The sequence below is a fragment of the Aethalodelphis obliquidens genome, unplaced genomic scaffold (genome assembly GCF_003676395.1).
Source record: "Aethalodelphis obliquidens isolate GAN/ISIS:26980383/991018 unplaced genomic scaffold, ASM367639v1 scaffold30, whole genome shotgun sequence".
NCBI classification, from domain to species: Eukaryota; Metazoa; Chordata; class Mammalia; order Artiodactyla; family Delphinidae; genus Aethalodelphis; species Aethalodelphis obliquidens.
Genome location: NW_020837974.1, coordinates 865,443 through 884,877, shown reverse-complemented (window position 1 = coordinate 884,877; position 19,435 = coordinate 865,443). Strand labels below are relative to the sequence as shown.

The window sequence follows — 19,435 nt, the reverse complement described above, 5'->3', positions numbered from 1 at the left end:
GGGGAGGGGAGGGGAGGGGAGGGGAGGAGGTGGGGCAGGCCAGGCCCCTGCTGGGAATGGATGCTCGCTGGGGCCACCCCTCCCCCTCCCCGGCCCCCAGAGAGCAGGGGCCGCCCATCCCCACCCCCTGCTCCAGGTCCCAGGCTGGGCACTGGCGCCTCCAGGGAACCTGGACCAGGGGTGGCCCCCGAGTCTGTCAGAGCCAGCCTGTGGGGCCGGGGCCCCTGACCCTGTATGTTTCGTGCCAGTTGGGGGCATGGCCGGCGTGAAGAGGCCCCTGTCGGACGCCAGTGAGGAACCATCTGGAAAGAAGGCCCCGTCCCAACCTGCCAGGCCTTCGCCCACCCCAGCCCGGGGGCAGCCGCTGTCTCCGGTCAGCACAAACCCCACCGTCCAGCGGAAGGCTGTAAGCGCCCTGGCCCGCCCTCCCTCTGGTTCTTGGGTTTTCCACCAGCTTCTACTGAGTGGGGCTCTTGGGCCTGAGTGTGTCCCTAACCCACAGTGCCCAGGGTGGGGTGGGGTCCCCTCGGGTCCCAGACACAGCCTCAGCTGCCCCCTGGACTGGCTCCCCAAGTGGTGGTCAGGATATGATCCCCGTTGTACAGACGGGTAAACCGAGGCCAGGGAGGCCCCGAAGGCCAAGTAGGGCCCCGAGCGGGTGTCTTGCCTAGGCCACCCCCAACCCTGTAGGGCCAGGAGAGCATGTGGGCATGTCTTTCACTCCCAGGCCAGTCCTGCAAAGTGAGGTACGGTTGCCCCACTTTTCAGAGGTGGAGATGGGACAGGGTGATGACTTGGGGCGGGGCACTGGGGATTGGGTAGGATTTCTGCACCTTGGGGTGGGAATAGGAGGTACCAGAATCTGTCTCCTGGCCCCTGGAGACCCCCAAAGTCAGCCCCCAGCCCCCTGCCCTTGGGCCAGGCTGGAGACCCTGCACGCAGAGTCCGGCGGCCTGGGCACGGGCCTCCTCTGGGACCAACGCTCTCCGGTGTGTACGGTGGAATCTGACGGGTGGCTGTGAGGAGGGAAGGTGGGGCAGGCCTGTCAATGGCTCCCCCCGGCAGGGCCAGGCTGCGGTCGGCTCCGTCAGCAGCACCTGTGGCGTCTGCGGGCAGCACGTGCACCTCGTGCAGCGGCACCTGGCAGACGGGAGGCTGTACCACCGGAGCTGCTTCAGGTGGGCCCGTGTGTGCGTGCGCGCTGATGGGCTGAGCAGCCCTGCTGAGGGCCCCGGGGGAGCCTGGGACAAAGGTGTTCATTGAGTGAGCTGCCACCCGCACGAGGGCACCCGGGATCCGCGTGTGCCTGCCCTGGGGAGGCGGGAGTGAACACGCCTGTGGCTGGAGCCCCTCCGGTTTCCCCGCCCACCCCAGGTGTAAGCAGTGCGCCAACACGCTGCACTCGGGGACCTACAAGGCCACAGCAGAGGCCGGCGTCTTCGTCTGCTCCAGCCACGACCCTGGAACCGCCTCTGCTGGCCCCACGTTGCCGGGCTTGGCCCCCCGGCGGCCTGGAGCCCTGTCCATGGACTCCAAGACCCCTGGCTCCCCGAAGAAGGCCCAGGAGGCGAGCGGGCAGAGAGACGCAGGACCAAAGGCCAGGCCGCCCGCGTGGGAGCCCGTGGTGGGCAGCCCGACTGCCAAAGGTTACCCGCCGGCTGCAGCTGACCCTCCGGCCACCGCCTGCTCCCACGTCCATGCGGGGAGCCCAGCCGGGGCCAGGCTCTCGGTGGGCCCCATGGGTGGCAAGGCCAGCACTCACGTGACCAACAGCTCTCCGACGGGGTGGTCGTCGCCGGCAGGCAGCCCTTGTTGCGCCGTGACCCCGAGTGCCCGGGACTCTCGCCCGGCCACACCACAAGGCCGGGTAACCCCCCGAGGGGCAGCCCCTCAGACCAAGCTCAGCTCAGGGCCAGCGTCTCCGGTCCCAGCGAGCGCCCCGGCCTGGACCCCATCGTCCTCCAGGACGCAGCAGGCCCGGGAGAGGTTCTTCCAGACGCCTGGAGCCGCCCCCCGCGCTGGCCCGGCTGGCGGGGCCCCAGCTGTGGCGGACGCTCCTTCCAGGGACGGCAGCAGGGAACAGGCGCTGAGCCTCCTCCGGAAGGCCCTCCACGAGCTGGGGGCAGCTGGCGCTCAGGCGCCCGGCAGGTGGGTGGAGAAGGAGGGGCAGGGGGTGCGAGCCCGGAGGCCAGAGGGGCTGGGGCGGCCGGGGAGGGCTTCTGGGCTCTGGCCCTGCGGGGCTGTGTGATGGCGGGGCTGCCTCTGCCCTGCCACAGTGTCCTCATCTGGGAAATGTGGTGACGTAGACAAGGGAGCAGAGTGCCAGGTGGCCGGCAGGACGGGGACGCGGCTGTACAGTGTAGAGCCGGCCTGACGTGCTTGGGGGCACGGGTGCAGTGACGCTGCCGCCCGGGGCCTGGCCACACCCAGTCCTACGTGAGGACACATTTCACAGATGAGGAAACTGAGGCTGGGGGTGGTCCGAGCCCCCCAGGTGGGGCTGCCCAGGGCCTCGTGCCTTCTGCACAATGGACACGGAGCTGACGGGGTGACGGGGTGAAGGCGGGTCGCCGTGCTGCTGTCCTGGGGCTGCCGGACACAGCACCGAGCCGGGGTGGCTGGAACAGCGGACCTTATTCCTTCACAGAGCTGGAGGCCCAAAGTCGGAGCTCCAGGTGTGGGCAGGCCCGCGGGGGCTCCCTCTGCCTCTTCCAGCTCCTGGGGGCACCCGCGGCCCTCGACTCGCGTCTCCTCTGTCTTCACGGCCTCCTCTCTGTGCGTCTGTCCTCTCCTTTTCGTGCTTGTTTCCGGTGTCAGGGCCTCCCTAGTCCAGGGTGACCTCGTCCTAACCTGATTTTACCTGCCAAGAGCCTGCTTCCAGATCAGGTCACACCCTGAGCTTCCGGGGGGCGGGAATCTGGGGGACACCACTGGCCCTGCTACAGTCGCCCAGCACGTTTCCACGCCGGGCTGGCGACAGGGCTGCGCCCGCTGCCTCGTGCTACCTGTCCTGTGGGGGGCCTCCCGGCGAGGAGCTGCTGATGCTGTGACCCCCGCCGGGCCAGCGGGTGGTGCCAGGGGCTCCCAGGGAGGGCACAGGGCGGGGGACAGCGGGCCCGCCTGCCACCCCAGCGCTGAGGGCTCTCCGAGGCTGTCGGGAGTGAGGGTGTGTAAGGACTCTGCCGGGAGTGCTCCCTGGGGCGCATCTGGCCCAGCTCCCCCTGGGAGCCCAGCCCCTCCTGGGAGCCCAGCCCCTCCTGGGAACTCAGCCTGGGATGGGGGAGGAGCAGGGGGAGAGAACTTGGTCGCATAAGGGGCCCGGGGCACCCGGAGGAGCTGCCCTGGCTCGTGGAGGTGCCCGGGGGCCCTGTCGACAGCCTTACTTCCTGCACGTGTGCACGTGGGGGGACGCAGGGTGGCCGTGTGCGGGCCTCCTGGATGTGGCTCAGGATGGAGCTAGGCCTCCATGCTGAAGGCCCAGCTGCTCCTGGGCAGGCGGGTGGGTGGAGGAGGGAGGCCCCGGGGGGCAGACCCCACAGCAGCGCCCTGGGCGCGGTGGGTCTGGGGGGGTGTTAATGTCAGCCGATACTGGGCTTGAACAGGAGGGTGACGTCTGCCTACGGCCCGTCTCATCCCTCGGGAGGGGAGGGTGGGCACTGGGGAGCAGCTGCCAGGGGAGGCCGAGGGGCTTCTGCCTGGGGGTCGTGGGGGGGCTTCCGGATGCAGCCATGCCCGACACCTGCGCCCTCACCCACAGGCCCTCCCTCGCCACCGGCCCTGCGCCCAACTCCCATCCCAGGTCCGAAGGGCCAGAAGCAAGTCCAGCAGCCACGCGGCCACAGTCGGCGTCTCCGCAGGCCCTTAGCCCCGCCACGAGGAGCGCGCCGCCGGCCCCCCGGAGCGCAGGCAGCATCTCGCGGGTGTCGGCGCCGCCCCAGGCGGGCAGGAAAGCCTCGGCTGCACCCTCAGGGGCCGTCGGGGCGGGTGCCGGCTCCAGGCTGAAGCTGGAGGCCCCGCGGGCCGAGGGTAAGGACCCCCACGTCACGGGCGGAGCTGGGGTCACCGCACCCAGGCTGTCGCCGTGCGTCGCGGCCGCTCTGCTCCCCGGCCTGCGGTTTGCTGTCGCACAGTCTGGCTCCCGGGGTCCCGCCTGGGGATGCGTCACCCTGTGTCACCATCACCTGCCTGCCGGACGCCCCGTGGCCCGGCCCCTGCCGCGCCGCTGTTCCCTGGTGACGGCGCCCGGTAGGGGTGGGGCCGGTGCCCACGCGTGCTGCCCTCCCGCTTTGCCGCGCTCTGTGGAGCCCCCCTCTCCTGCGGGGTTTGCCGCCGCTGTCCGTGTGCGTCTGTCGTCACTGCCCTGTCCTGGCGACGGTGGCCCTGTGCTCTGAAGGCCCTGCCTTGGGCCCTGGGCTGTTCTGGGCGCTTTCTGAGGAACTGCGGAGGTGGTCCTTTCGGGCGCTGGGCTGCCTCGGGGCACCCGTGGTGTCACTGAGCTGGCAGCGCGCGGCACGCAGACCGTTCTTCCCGCTCTTTCCCGTGGCTGGGCCTCCAGCCTGGAGGCCACTCTCCCCTGCGCCAAGGAGGCCTGCAGGTCGTCACTGCCCCACACACAGCTGGTCTGCATCCCTGGGGCTCACCGCCGTACCCTTGCCTGTTTGGCAGCAGGGGACGTTGGGGCCCAGAGAGGGACAGTGAATTGAATCCCCCAGGCACACGCAGCACAGGGGGGAGTCCTGTCCCCAGCTCAGCCAGTGGCTCCTTCCCGGGTACCTGAGGGTGGGATGGCAGCAGGAAGAAGGGGTGGGGGAGGTGCAGCCTTTCCCAGCAGACCACCCCCCCTCACCCCCACCCAGGCCCGAGTGCCAGCCCCCAGGAGGGCCAGGAGGACGGGCCGGCAGGATGGAGGGCCCGCCTGAAGCCCGTGGAGAAGAAAAGCCCCGCTGAGAGGTGAGCGGTGGGTGGTCTGCTGGGCGCTGGACCTATGCCCGTGCCGTGGGTTTGTACACACAGGAGCCTGTGTCCGGGGCAAGCACAGGGCCTGGCACACAGGCGCTTCACACGTGCTTGCAGGTGAGTGACAGCACACACACACACACACCCACCAACTGACATCCACAGCAGGGCTGTGTGCACATCTCGCCGTGCGTGTCAGCTGTAGAAGCAGAAACCAGCTCGTGCCGGCCTGAGTGACCCAGGCCAAGCGCCCTCGTGTAACTGGACTTGCAAGTCAGGGAGTGTCCATCAGGACCCTCGGTACCCTTCCTCTGAACCAGTCTGGACGCCCTGGGGAATGCGAGCACGTTCGCTGCTGTGCGCCCACCAGGCCTGGCCCCGGTGCTGGGCTGGGACCCCCATTCGCTGTGGGGAGGGGACAGCCCCCCCAGAAAGCTCAGTTAGGATGGAGAGGAGAGAAGGCCACTGCAGCCTTCCGTGGATGAGGTCACAGCCGTGGGGTCACACAGGCGACTGAGCCCATGTTGGTCCGGGTCCGCTGTGCGTGGTGGCTGCCCTGTGTGCCCCGCGGGGGTCCGTCACGCATGCTCGGGGTCCCAGGTGGGGGTGGGGCCGGTGCCCATGTGTGCGTCGGCTGTGGGTACCTGAACACGTGCTCACCCTGTGATGTAGGCGCATCTGTCAACGTGCACCTGTGCTCCAGGAGGTGGGAGAGTCGGGGACATGAGCCCGAGGGGCACCACGAGGCCCCGCCTTCGGGCCGGCATGCGTCCCCCGGGCTTGTCTGCGCCGGGGTGCTGGGCGGCCTGTCCGCCCTCCCCTGACCTCTTGCCTTCCATTCAGGGCTCTGGAGCTGAAGGAGCCTCAGGTCCTGGGAGAGCCGAGGGCGGGTCATGCACCCCAGAAGGTCTCTGGGAGCTCCGAGGGGGGCGTCCGCATCACCCTGACCCCTGTGCGAGTGGACAGGACACCAGGCCCGGCCGGGACCAGCCTCCTAGGTAATGCCAGACAGAAGCCCCCCGGCCGTCCCCAGCCAGACAGCCCGGGTCTAGGTGGTCCTCTCCTTGGGGGCAGTGGCCCTGCTTGGCCAGGGGAGCTGGTGGTCCTGGCAGGTGGGTGTGTATGTGTAATGCGCGTGTGCATGCCTGTGCACGTGCGTGACTGTGCGTGTCTGTTCTTAGCACTCAGCCGTCCTTGCACAGGTCACCAGCCTACTGGGCTCGTTTCCCCGTGTGCTGTTGAGGGTCAGGATTCTGCCCCTTCCCCCGCCCGTGGACGTGACCCCTCCCGTCGGGCAGGATGTGGCTGTGAGGGCTGACCCCCGTGTTGGTGCCCCTCTGGGGGGGCCCAGCTCAGGGAAGCAGTGGGGGGAGGGCGCCGGGCCTGCTGACCTGACATGTGACTCTGTCCCCCACCCGTGGGCAGCTGCATCCCCCTCCCCCTTCCAGTCCCCATCCCACCGCAGGAAGCTGGCGGTCCCTGCCAGCCTAGACGTTTCTGGCAGCTGGCTTCAGCCGGAGCCCTCGGGGAAGGAAGCCCCTGCCTGGAGCCGGAAGAAGGAGGAGAAAGCCCCTCCCCAGGGTGAACCAGGTCAGCCCAGGCATGCCGCCCAGTTCCTGCTTGGGGTACAGATGAAGGGGGCTCCTCTAGGAGGATGTGCCCGGCGGGGATTTGGAGGACGTATAGGAGCCCATGGGGCCTAGAATGGAGGGAAGACGAGCCTGGGGGCCAGCAGCCTCGCACACCTGGAGGAGGCTGCGCCCCGGGCCCTTTCAGGGTGGGCAGAGGCCTCATCTGCCTCCTGGTGCCCGAGTCCGCAGACGCTCGGCGACGATGGCACGTTTGCTGGTGGGAAGGGTGGCCGGGGTGCCGGCAGGGTGTCCAATGCTGCTGACCTGGAGGAGGGCAGGGGCCCAGGTGGGCACAGGGACTTCGGGGACGGGGCCTGGGTCTGTCTGTGGGCTCTCGCCCTTTGGACACCAGCCGGGGCTGCCCAGGGGCCTGCCGGGTGCAGCAGGGAAGCCGGGGTGCAGGGGCTGTCTCGGGAGGATGGGGCTGGGTGGGGGGTCTGGCCCCCTTCCAGACCACACCTGGGTCACGTTGGGCCCGGTGCCTGAAGAGGCCTGTCCTGCCCCTTCTCCAGTGAGGCCCTCGGGCCCGGCCGGCATCCCTGTTCCGCCTGGCGAGGCAGTGCCCTCCCCGGTCAGGGTGAGTAGGCTAGGGTGCAGGTGGGTGAGGGGCTCAGCCCCGGGGGCCCCCCGCCCCCACCCCCTCACCACGCCCTCATCCCCAGCTGCACCCTGACTACGTGCCCCAGGAGGAGATCCAGCGGCAGGTGCAGGACATCGAGAGGCAGCTGGATGCCCTGGAGCTCCGGGGTGTGGAGCTGGAGAAGCGCCTGCGTGCGGCCGAGGAGGGTGAGCCCCTGGCGGACCCCCTCCGCAAACCCCTCTGCCAGCTCCACCCTGGGCCCGGCCCCGCCCCCACGCAGGCCCGCCCGCCCCGTGCCCAGCCAGCCCCTCTCCGCAGACGCCTCGGAGGACGCCCTCATGGTGGACTGGTTCCGGCTCATCCACGAGAAGCAGCTGCTGCTGAGGCTGGAGTCTGAGCTGATGTACAAGTGAGTGGTTCCCCTGAGGCCTCCGGAAAGCGCTCCTCCCCGCATGGGCCTGTCTGGCGCGGGGAGGCCAGTGGCCGGGCCGGGCTCACATCCGTGTCACCTCGGCAGGGCCAGGGACCAGCGCCTGGAGGAGCAGCAGCTGGACATCGAGGGGGAGCTGCGCCGGCTGATGGCCAAGCCGGGTGCGTCCCCCGCACCCAGCGTGGAGCCCAGGCCGGAGGAGGTGGGAGGGAGTGTGAGGGGGCTCAGTCCAGGAGGCGGGTGCGGGTGCGGCTCTCCGAGGCCCTCTCACGGGTGGCTGCCAGGAGGAGGCGATCACGGCACTCTCGAGCCCGGTGGAGTTTCGGCTCCTCCACTTGCTGGCTGAGCCACTCAACCCCTCTGTGCTTGGCTTTCATCGCTGCAAAGTGGGGGCAGTTCTAGCGCCGCCTCCTTCAGCTGTTGTGAGGACTGAGTTAATGTGTGCAGGGGGCGGGTAGCAAGTGCCCAGTCTCTGATACGGCTGTTCGTTTACTCACTCATTCATTCATTCACTCACTTATTCATACATTCACTTATTCATTCAACCGGCGTTGCCAAGAGCCCACCATAGGCCCCAAGACCCCACCCCCTCCTCCAGTGGAGGAGCCTGACCCTTGGGGAGTGGGGTCACTGTGTCCCTGAGCAGGGTGGGGACAGCAGGGCTCCGGCTGATGCCAGCTGTCCCTGCAGAGGCTCTGAAGTCCCCCCAGGATCGGCAGCGGGAGCAGGACCTGCTGAACCAGTACGTGAACACCGTCAATGACCGCAGTGACATCATCGATCTCCTGGATGAGGACCGGCTCAGGTGAGGGTGGAGCCCAGGGGAGGGCAGGGCCTTGGGGCCCAGGGGAGGGCGGAGCCTGGGGGAGGGCAGGGCCTTGGGGCCCAGGGGAGGGCGGAGCCCATCGGGAGGGGGGTTCCCGCCACGTACACCTTGCAGGTGGGGCCAGAGGCCGAGGGCAGGCCCTGCCCGGCAGTCTGTCTTCGAGTTTCTCCCCATGAGGCCTCTTGTGCACCCAGGCCCCTCCTGTCCCCAGGCCACTGCTGAGAGGCTGGGCCCCGAGGGGGCAGGCACCTGCCCTGGGAGGGGAGAGGGTGGTGCCGGTGTGTGGCTTATGGGCGGGTGAGAGGGCAGGTGCCCCGGTGTTGGGTGGGCTCAGGCCCACCGCGGGCGTGGTCCTCACGGCCCGTTCTCTTTCAGGGAGCAGCAGGAGGACGAGATGCTGCAGAACATGATCCGGAAGATGGGTGACTGGGTGGCGTGGGAGGTCGGGGCTGGGCTGGACCCCGGGGGAGTTGGGCCTCCTGTAGGAGTGGGTGCTGGGACCCACATGGCAGGCTCACCCTAAGGGAGTGAGTTCCCCATCGCTTGAGGGATCCAAGAAGCACGGATGGCCCTGTGGTCAGGGTGAGGGGACTGCTTTGCTCTCCAGCCGTGCCCAGCCCAGTGGACACTCTAAGGGCAGGCGCACGGTGGTTCCCCCGGGGAGGACAGAGGGTTGGGCTCTGCTGGGGCCCGGGAGGCTCTGTGGGTGGCAGGGAAGGCCGCAGGGCACTGGCCATCAGGTGGGCGAGTGACCCATCTGTGTCTGTCCCCCAGACCTGCAGAGGAGTGGTGGGGAGCAGAGGAAGAAGCCCAGGTTCCGCTTGTCCAGCATCTGGTCCCCGAAGAGCAGAAGCAGGACCCCCGAGTAGCTGCCTGGTGGGGCTCCAGGACCCTCACACGGGTGGGGTAGGAACGTGGGTGGCGGGACCTGCACCGCCCTCTCTGTGGGGTCTGAGCAGCCTCAATAAAGAAACTGACCATGTGGCCTGGGTTCCCTCTCCCATGTGGTCACATGCTCCTGGGCAGCCCAGGGGTCTTGGCCACGTTCCATTTCTGCACCAGCATGGATGTGCCCATGGCCTTGAGAAGACGCTCACCCTCTGGGCTTGGCTCGGGCCCTCTGACACGGGCATTTTAGCCGTTCCTGACCTGGCTGCATGGACAGGCTGGACATGAGCCTTACAGGAGCTGGGACAGGGCGGGTCTGTGGAAGCTGCAGTCGGTGCTGGCCCTGCCCCCGTGTGGGGATCGCAGTCAAGATCTGTGACTTTGACCTTTAGGACGGAGGCCAGCTGGGCCCTGGGACCGAGTTCCTGGCGTCCAGCAAGGGAATGGGGCCCACCGCCCTTCCCACAGCCGTGCAGGGAAGGACTGAGGGAGCAGAGTCTCCTTGCGGCCCAGCCCTGAGTCCTCAGCAGCGCTGCCCCCCGCCCTCGGGAGACCTGCAGAGTAATCTCCCCTCCGGGCGCCAGCTTCCTCACCTGTGTGCGGCGGCTGTCGCTGTGTCTTCCTGTGCTGTCTGCACTGCAGAGCCCTTCGTGGTGGTCCCGTTGGACCCTCAGCGATGGCAAAGTGCCAGTCCTCCCCCCCGGGTGCTGGGCCGAGTCCTGACCCGGGGGGCCTGCTAGGGACAGAGCTGGGAGGTCCTGGCCGAGTGTGTTGCGCCCCAGGAGCTCTCACTACTCCTGCTTTCTTTACTGGGTGTTGGAGGGGCTCAGGTGGGGATTTTTGGAACTTGAGGTCAGGATGTGATCTGGGGCAAGGAGGGCAGCTGCCTGGCGTGGAGATGGATTCACTGTCATGGCTGTGCTGCTCGGCTGTGTGGCCTTGGGCTAGGGCCCTGCCCTCTCTGAGCCTTTGGCGACCGGTGGGTTGCTTGTTGCCTGTGAGGTTGATGGGGTCATGTGGCTGTGTGTGGACCAGCAGTGATGGTGGAGGAGCTCAGAAACTGCCTGCTGCCCTCCATCACAGTGGGCCCCCCCCGGAGGGTGGGGTGATAGAGGGAGATGGGTGGCCCTGAGTGGTCAGTGGGGCCTGGACCGTGCAGGGACTTGGCCAGGTGGGCAGCTTGGCTTCCTTCCTCAGGCGGTTCTGAGCAGAGGCCCTGGTGGGACTTGCGTGTTAGGAGGAGGGCCGTGGAGGGCGGCCTGGACCAACCTGCCTGACCCTTTAGCTGAGACCCCGGCCCCCCGCCACGCTGTCCTTCCAGGCATGCCCCACCTGGGACCTGCGGCAATGTGGCCTCTTCACCACCAGGGGGAAGCAGAGGGCCACTAAGGAAAGGAGCTCCATTTTACTGATCAGGAAACTGAGGCTCAGAGAGGCAAGGCAACCCCCTTGGAGTCACACAGCAGGTTAGCAGTGGCATGGGACTGGAGCACGAGGCCGCCTCCAGCACTCCCAGGGCTGCGCCCTCCACGTGGTCCTGGGAGCCCGGGTGGGCTGGGGTGTGCGAGGCATCTCAAAGACAGGGCAGGGAGGATTCCACCGACCGCATATTGTCCAGCCCATTAGGCTGTGGGCAACTGGGGCTGGTCCTGCTGGGGACACGCACGCTGCCCTCCATCACGGCTGCTCCCTGGGACCCCAGAGGCCGCCCCGGGGGTGCTGGGTGGGCTTAGGGTAGCAGAGCCCCTTCTGGTAGTCACATCCCCAGGCCCCAAGCCGCCAGCAGGGTGTCCTTGCTGTCCAGCGCCTTCACGCCCCGTACAACCCTGTCACGGCAGGACAAGCACGGAGGTGTCCTCAGGGGCAGGGGAGTTCCCAGGTCGTGCAACGTCCATTCAGCCAGGGGGCAGGGCAGGGGGGACCATGGGACCACCCTTGAGGGTACAGGTGGGGCCTGGCTTCACTGCTGCCCCCCAACTTGGAAGAGAATCAGCCAGTGCTCACCCACCCCAGGGACCCCGACAACTGCAAGGGGGTCCACACCCCAGAGGGGTGCCGGGCACGGCAGGGCACAGCACCGAGTGGGGGCCCAGCCGGACGCAAGCCCCTGTCTGCTGAGTGGTTCCTGGGGCTTTGAGAGCCCGCCTGTGCGCACAGGTGGTGCTTAATACGTATCAGGGCCTTTCCCCAGACATGGCCCAGAGGAGCCATGTTCCCATCTGTGGACGGGGTCCGGGCGGGGGTTCAGGGAGGGCCGTTCCCTGGGCAGCGCCCCTCACGCCCACACACACCCTGCAGCCCCGAGGGCCTGGGGCCTGAACTGAAGGACATTCAGGGCAGAGGCGACCCTCGGACTAAGGCCTGGCCGTGTGGAGGGTCTGGGCTGCTGGGAACTCAGGGTGGGGGGTGACCCAGCAGGGGCTCCTGGCTGCCCCGGGGAAGCTGGCCGGCTTCCCGCCGTCCCTCCACCCTGGCCTCCCACTGCTGCCTCTGCTCTGCGGCCCGCCGCGGTCCAGGAAGACGTGCCGCAGGCCCTGCCCTCGCTGCCCCTCCGCCTGGAACCCCGCCGTCCACAAGCCTGGCTCCTTAGACAGGCCTGTCCTCGGAGAGGCTCCCCTGAGCCCCGGACTGCCCGTCGCCCGGGCCGCTTGCAGCACTTGGAGGTCACCTTCGGAATTTTGGGGTTTTGTGTTTGGAGATGGATACCCCACGTCCCCCAGTCATGGAGCTGGGCTGTGTCCCCCACTCGCGGGACGGGGCCTGGCACGCGGTGGAGCTCAGCACACTGTCCGGCGAGTGACTGAGTGAATGAATGAAACCCTGCATCTCAAGCTGTGACGCTGGACGACTCGGCCGGCCTTTCCGGCCGCGAGTTTTCTCACCTGGGAAGGGGGATAGCGATGCTGCTGGGTGTCCATAGACCCCGGGGACAGAGCCTGCCTGAACCCCGGGCCGGGCGCAGACCTGCTGTGGTTGGGGCCCACCGGGGCTGGAGAAGTACGTGGGCTCAGGTGGGCAGAGCGCCCACGGGGTGTGGGAGGGCACACAGCAGGCCCCTCCCACCCCGCTTGGACCTGAGAGAGACGGGAAGGATGCGGGAAGGGGTTCAAGAGCTCCGGGGCTTTCTGGGACATCTCAAAGCCGGTTGCCCTGCCTCCCAGGCCCAGAGGGAGCTTGACCCGCGGGATGCCGCGACCCCGTCCCCGGCCTCAGTTTCCACCTGCTGTCAACCCCGCACCTGTGCAGGGGTCTGCACAGCCTGTGGGCCCCCACCCCCAGAGCGTCAGAGAGAGGGGCTCCCTTAGGCGACCCCCATCTGACACGGCCCCTGGCCAGGAGCGGGGGATTAGCGGGCACACGAGGCCCCAGCGGCTGTAACTAATTGTGAGACCCCGGGGGGTGTCCCCACCTGCCTCCTTCACCCCTGCATCCCCCACTGGCTGGTCCCAGCCTCCCCCCTCAGCCAGGGCCTGGGGGGAGGCCAGGGGGTGTGCACAGGGCAGTGGTCTCGGTCTGTGACAACTGAGGCTGGCCTGGCCCTTCCCATGGATGGCACCTGAGCTCCCTGTGCCCACACTCCAGCCAACTCCCCTCCTTTCCCAGAGGAAAGGGTTGAGGCCCAGAGAGGGCAAGGGCCTTCCCTGGGTCACACAGCACAAAGGACAGATGCAGGAGGAGGAGGGGACAGCAGGGCTGTCCTTGGCTGGGTAGAGCTGGCAGAGGGGGGCCACTGGGTTGGGGATGCAGGGGTTGGCCCCCCGGGAAGCAGGGGCATGGGCGGGGCCTGGGTTTTGGTGTCATTGGCCTCCGTCTGGGAGGTGCGGGGAGCAGAGCCTGGACTCCCCCAGTGAGGCCCCCCTCCCGTTTGGGAGCTCCCCAGGGGAGGAGCCCTGTGTGGCTGAGTGCGGGCGGGAGCCACAGTCGCCCCACAAACAGAATCTCTGTGTGGTCTTATGTCTTCACATCCCAGCATCTCTCGGGGGCCCGGAAAGAAAGGGCTGCCCAGGTCTCTACGTGACACATCGAGGTGTGACCTGGCTTCCGCCCACCCACCAGGTCCCTCCTGGGCCACTGAGCCCAGGGCTGCTGTGCCTTCCTAGCCGAACCACAGAGGGCACCCAGGGGTCGAGCTGGGCCTGTCCTGCCCTGGGAGGGACGTCCCTGCCCGTGGTGGACGCGGGGTAGGCCCAGGGGCGTGCACACGAGTGGTTGGGGGCTCATGAAGCCCCAAAGGGGGCGTTGGGGCCGTGCGGTCAGGTCACGGCATTCTGGAGCCCGCGTACCCAGAGCTGTGCAGTGGGTGGTGGACGTGAGCTCGGGGTGGTTGCATCCCCTCGGCCCAGCAGGCCCCCAACCCCCCGGGAGGGGTGCAGCCAGAGGACAGGGCTCCCAGCCCCTCCTCCTACCAGGCTTGCGCTGCAGACCCCACCCTCCTGGGCGCTGCCTCTGCAAACTGGGACCTCCCCCCACCCCCCAGGGTGCTTCGGCTCCCATCCACCCCCAAGTCAGGAGCTCTGATTTCTGGGCTCCCCCTACCCTGGGCCTCCGCCCCCTACCTCCTCCCCCAGCAGCGGCCTGTGCCCAGGTGGCCGGGGCAGGTCCTGAGAGCCCCTCTGCGGGTCCACCTAGGTGCCTCCCCAAGCCCTCCCGTCCCAGGCCGGAGTTCCAGGCTCTGCGCTAACGAGGTCTCTCAGGTGGGCCCAGGAGACGCCGATGAAGGCGATGGCGTGAATGCCCGGCCCGTTACGCTGTTAATAACGAGCGTCCCCCCACCTTCACCTGCAGCTGACACTTCACGGAGTCCGCGAGGTTGTAAACTCCAATCGAAACACAGACTTGAGGACATCTTATCTCATCACAAATTGAAATTATATCAGATTCCTCTTTCCTTAAATGAAAAAGTTAAACCTTTTCGTTTGCTCTCGCACTGGTTGTGTGAAACTTAATCAGTGGTTTTGACAATATTTCCATATGGGCCATTTCTATTCTCATTTATTGATGAGGGAGAACTTTCTAGAAAGAGGTGATAGGACGGGTGCGCGGAGGCGTCAGGCTCTGGGGCCAGCGCCTGGGGTGGACCCACCCCCTCTGTGAGTGTGTGGCGGGTGTGAGGGGGGCTGGGGTCAGGGCCCGAGGCTCCGCTCGGGATGGGGGCAGTTTTAGCTGTAAAATGCTGTGTCTAGGACGGGGGCGGGGGGTGGGAAGATGCAGGAATTGGTGGCACAGTGAGGGACAAGCCGAGGGGCCAGCGAGGGCACAGGGAGGAGGGCAGAAGTCCAGGAAGGAAGGTCCCCAGGGCTGGGGGACAGAGGGTGGGCTGGTAGGCGAACACAGGTGTGACGTTGAGGATGGGGCCTGGTCTGCTGGGCTTCCTGGGAGCAAAAGATGCTCTGCTGCAGCCTTTTCCGCCAGAGCCCCTCCCTGTCAGTCCGTGGAAGATGGGGCGTTCAGATGGCCCTGGGGGATGGTGACAGTGGGCGCAACACGTGTGGCCATCGGGCACCTGCGGTGCGGCCGGCACGAGGTAAGACGCGTCCTCAGAGCGAGAGATACGCGGGATTTCCAACACTGAGCCCACAGAAAGGATGTGACAGCTCGCGTGTAGAATTATATATTGATCACATGTTGAGATGGACACGTTTCACATATATCGGGTTCGCTAAGATATGTTATCAAGACTAATCTCGTCTCTTATTTTTTTTTTATTTATTTGGTTGGCTACACGCAGGATCCTTAGTTGCGGCATGTGGGATCTGGTTCCCTGACCAGGGATCCAACCTGGGCCCCCTGCATTGGGAGCGTGGAGTCTTAGCTACTGGACCACCAGGGAAGTCCCTCTTACTTTTCTTTTAAATGCAACTACTAGAAAATTCAAAATCATACACACGGCCCTTGCGATCGTGGCTTGCATTGTCTCTCTGGTGGGCAGGGCTACTGACCACGTCAGCGGCTCATCACGATCTTGTTTGCCAGTTTTGGGGTGTCCGCCTGTGCCAGCTCCGTGTCCCCTCATTCCTCATCGCTTCTGGGGGTGTGGGCGCTGCCATCGCCCCCGCCCCCGCCCCGCTCTGTCCACTCCCTGTCCATTTTCTCTCAAAATGTGTCCCGACTCTGAGCTTTCTTCTCCCCTGGTCCTCTGGGCGTCTCCCGGCGCTCCCAGCTTGCCCCAGATGCTGAAACCCTCGGGGTCTCCCCGCTACCCTCCAGGGAGTCCACCCTCGTGCCGAGACCCCCGCCCCGGGGGGAGAAACCTCCGCCTGCTGCGGGGGAGACTCCGTGTGGGGCTCGCGCCACCATGCCCTGCTCATCCAGCAGCAGGTCACGGGCACGTCCGTCCGTGCACCGGGCTCCACCCGCAGACCAGAGGCCAGCTCCTGCCTTGAGGGCTCGGCGCACGGAGGGCGAGCTCGGGGAGCTGCAGTCCCAGAGGGGGCTCCGCGGGAAAGGACAGCCCAGGAGAGGCGAGCAGGGTGAGTGGGGTCGGGACGGATGCAGCGGCAGCTGTGCGGGGCCCTGGGTCAGGAGCGGGGTTCAGGCTGCAGCTCAGACTTGGCTGGGGAGCAGTTTTAGGTGGGAACCCCGTGATCAGCGAAAGGGGGAACACGTGGGGGCAGCTCGGGTCACCCCCACCCCACCCAGCGCTGCTCAGCGTGACGTGCTCTCTACTCAGAATTTCGCGGCGTGGCCGCACCGGGCTGCAAAGGCACTGGGGAGTGTCGTCTGCATCCAGGCCTCCACGCAGGCCGCAGGGTCCTGGGATTCCGAGTGTCCCGGGGTGGGGGGCAGCTGTAACCAAGCACCCTAGGCTGGGGGGCTTACAAGAGGGAAAGTTTATCCTTTCCCAGTTCTGGGGGCCAGGAGTCCAGGGTTGAGGTGTGGGCAGGGCTGCCTCTGCCTGAGGGCTCACGGCCGCCTCGCTCCCGCCCGCCTGTGTCCTCGCGCGGCCCTCTTCTCCCTGCGGGTCTGCGTCCAGACTCCCCTCTTCTTCTAAGGACCCCGGTCATCAGACTGCAGCCCAGCCCCGTCCAGCGTGTGCCCATCTTGACCAATCACACCTGCAAAGACCCCATTTCATAGCTTCTGGGGGTTGGGACTTCAGCATATCTTTTGGGAGGCGAGGCAACCCCTAACAGGATAATTTCCAGGCTTGCTGAGGCCACAGGCCCTCCCCGCCTTCTCCGGCACCCGGGGGCAGTTGTGGGACCCAGATGGGCCCTGAGTCCTGAAGGTGAGCCAGAGACACACACGGATGATTTCGTGGTTCCCTCGGGCGGGTGTGAGTGATGGTGCCGGGGGTCCAGGGGCCACGCTGTCTGGCGGCGAGGGTGGCCAGTGCCCAAAGCCGAGCTCTGACTAGGCTGCAGTGGGCAGGGCCGAGGGTCTGCTGCCCAGTCACCCACAGGGGACCTATTTCTACCCCCTTCTCCCCACCCCCCAGAGACCCCACAACATTCCCCTCCTGCCTCTGTGTGCTGCAGTCTCGTCTGCCACTCACTCCCGGGACCCTGGGTGTGCATGATGGCAGACATTGCTGGTTTTCCCTATATTGTTTGGATGTCATTCCCCCAACCCCACCCCGTCCTGTAGGCTCAGGGGAAATGGCCCCCTCCCCAACCCTAGGAAATGAATCATATTTAATACAAGCCAATCACGGCCCTTCTCATCCCCAGTAAAGGAGGCACCACCAGGAGGACACACCCTCTTTTTTGCTGGATGATACCTGTCTGGATGCATGGTGCTACAGCAGCTGTTTTGTGACCATGAGGGGGAACATGGCTGATATGTTGAGGATGACAGGGCAGAAACATTGAAGACACCTGGGTCTTTCACGACATCATTGAATTAGCTAGTCCTAGAACCTCCCTACCTCTGGATTTCTTATGGTGTATGAATTTCCTAGGGCTGCCAAAACAAGATACCACAAACTTGGTAGCTTAAAAAAACAGAAATTTGGGAATTCCCCAGCTGTCCTGTGGTTAGGACTCTGCACTTCCACTGCCGAGGGCCCGGGTTCGATCCCTGGTCGGGGAACTAAGATCCCACGAGCCGTGCGGCACGGCCAAAAAAACCCAGAAATTAATTTTCTTGCAGCCCTGGAGGCTAGAAGTCTGAAACCAAGGTGTCGGTGGGGTTGGCTCCTTCCAAGGCTGTGAGGGAGAGTCTGTCCCAGGCCTCTGTTCAGCTCCTGGTGTTGCCAGCAATCCTTGGTGTTCTTCGTTTGTGGCTGTCTCCCTCCAGTTGCTTCTTGTGGCCGTCAGCCCGTCTGCATCTGTGTCCAGATGCCTCCTTTTCACAAGGACACCCGTCACAATGCATAGGGTGTGCCCTAATGACCCCGTTTCCAAATAAAGTCACATTTTGAGGTCCTGGGTGGACATGATGTTTTGCGGGGGGTGGGGCACCATTCAACCCACCACATATGGGAAAATAATCCCCTTTCTGTTTAAACTTTTACTCAGATTTTCTGATATTTGTGGATGATTTGGAATTTGTTTCCAGGAGTGGGGGTGTGACAACTAACAGAACCTCAAATGTGGAATTGTCTAAGGGAGGGCCAGCGCGCACCGGGCAGTGAGGCTCCTGTGCCGGTTGGGAAGCTGGTGATCGTGGTGATGATCTCACGTAAAATTAGATACAGCTGTTACCTGTGGTACCTTGGATCCCAGACCACAAATTCATCAAGGCTGTGAAAATAGTAGGAAAATATTCAGAAGATCGGTATTAATGGACTACTTCTTGTGGCTTTTGGTAAGTCATACGAGAGAGGTGAGTTTGGGGTGAAGGCGGCCAACCTGAAAGCGGAGGGAGGACGTTCTGGATTTGCTAAAAGAGCACTTCTGTCCGAGGCGAGGCATCTAAACTGCTTAAGCATTGCACAGAGGAGCTTCGCTGTGAGAGGAAAGCCAGTTCCTTTGGTCCAAGTTACAGCTCTTGCCAATAGCGGAAAGGAAGTAGGAGGCTCAGCAGAAAACCTCGAGTGTCTAGGCCTTTCCGCAATTAAGAGACAAATCATTGTCTTAATGGGCCTCCTGACCCAGGGTGGGCACCTGACCCAGGTGCACTGGAGCATCTTAGGGAGGGGACACTGCTCCCCTCCCATCTTTGCTGGATGTCTTCTGGGATGTGGGGCGCCGTGGTGGGACTTGAGGTTCACGCTGCCACAGCAGCCAGCTTGGGACCATGCGGGAAGATATGGCCACCAAGCAGGGACTGGCAGGGCAGAAACAGGGAAGCGTCCTGGGTCTTAGCTGACGTCCCGTGGCTGTCGCTGAGCCCTGAATTAGCCAGTCTAGAACCTTCTTACGTGTAGACTTCTTGTTCTGAGGGATAATAAACCAGGATTGTTTGAGCCCCTGTCTTGCATGTTCTGATAGCCAAGTTGAGCACCCTAGGGATGCCCAGCTGCGTGGAGCTGCCCTTTCCCCTCCCGTGTGTGTGCTCCCACCCAGACTGTGAGCCCGCGAAGATGAGGACCTGGTCCTGAATGCACACTCACACACTCCCTCAGGGCCCGCTCAGGCGGCAGAGCTGCTGTCCCAGCCCATCCGGGACAGTGTGGTTCTGGGCTCGACGTCTGTCCTGCTTCCCGCCCTCCACAGGGCCCGTATCTGGTCTGTGGTGTGGCCTCGAGCAGGGCCCTGGCTTCCCTGGAAAATGGAGACCCCGGGTGACAGTGATACACCCCATGCTGTTCTGTGTGCAGGTGACCGTATGCAGGAGGTGCTGTCGGCTGGTCCCAGGGAGTGTGGCCCGTGGCGGGGTGGGGAGCTCAGCAGCTCCCCCTTTCCTCTGGTCTCAGACCTACCTGCCACCAGGTGGGTGGGTGGCATGGGGCCTTGGGAGGGTTGGAGCAGAGTCAGAGAACTTCTCCAGACCCAGCTCCGTCCACCCCATCAATGTCAAAGAGCTGGGCTCACAGCCCCTCCCCACCGTCCTCTCTCCCCCTCCCCTGCTCCCACAATCCCCCGTCATTCTCTGCCATGTGGGATAATCTACTCTGACTTCCAGTGGGCCCAGGAAGTCCTACCTCCTATCTGACCATTGCAGAAGGCTGGGGTGCTGCCAGGGCCACTTCAGCCCTTGGGCTTGGATGTGGGGCTGCGAGGGGTCCCCCCAACCTCCTC

The 19,435-nt window shown here is 65.4% G+C and overlaps 1 protein-coding gene across 2 annotated transcripts in view; it reads left to right on the top strand.

The window, feature by feature from the left end:
• The window catches only part of MICALL2 (MICAL like 2), a 20,437-nt gene extending 11,029 nt beyond the window's left edge, over positions 1–9,408 (top strand). Inside the window, exons 4-17 of one of the 2 annotated variants that reach the window (XM_027125564.1) lie at positions 249–406; positions 1,066–1,178; positions 1,375–2,148; positions 3,758–4,026; positions 4,857–4,950; positions 5,800–5,954; positions 6,382–6,546; positions 7,100–7,164; positions 7,274–7,373; positions 7,486–7,576; positions 7,685–7,758; positions 8,288–8,402; positions 8,799–8,845; positions 9,198–9,408. In XM_027125564.1, coding sequence (XP_026981365.1) covers positions 249–406; positions 1,066–1,178; positions 1,375–2,148; positions 3,758–4,026; positions 4,857–4,950; positions 5,800–5,954; positions 6,382–6,546; positions 7,100–7,164; positions 7,274–7,373; positions 7,486–7,576; positions 7,685–7,758; positions 8,288–8,402; positions 8,799–8,845; positions 9,198–9,292 — 2,315 coding nt within the window. In that variant the 3' untranslated portion in view covers positions 9,293–9,408. Of the gene's footprint in view, positions 1–248; positions 407–1,065; positions 1,179–1,374; positions 2,149–3,757; positions 4,027–4,856; positions 4,951–5,799; positions 5,955–6,381; positions 6,547–7,099; positions 7,165–7,249; positions 7,374–7,485; positions 7,577–7,684; positions 7,759–8,287; positions 8,403–8,798; positions 8,846–9,197 lie in introns of both variants that reach the window. The other variant, XM_027125563.1, reaches the window with a different exon arrangement.
• The last annotated feature ends 10,027 nt before the right edge of the window (positions 9,409–19,435 follow it).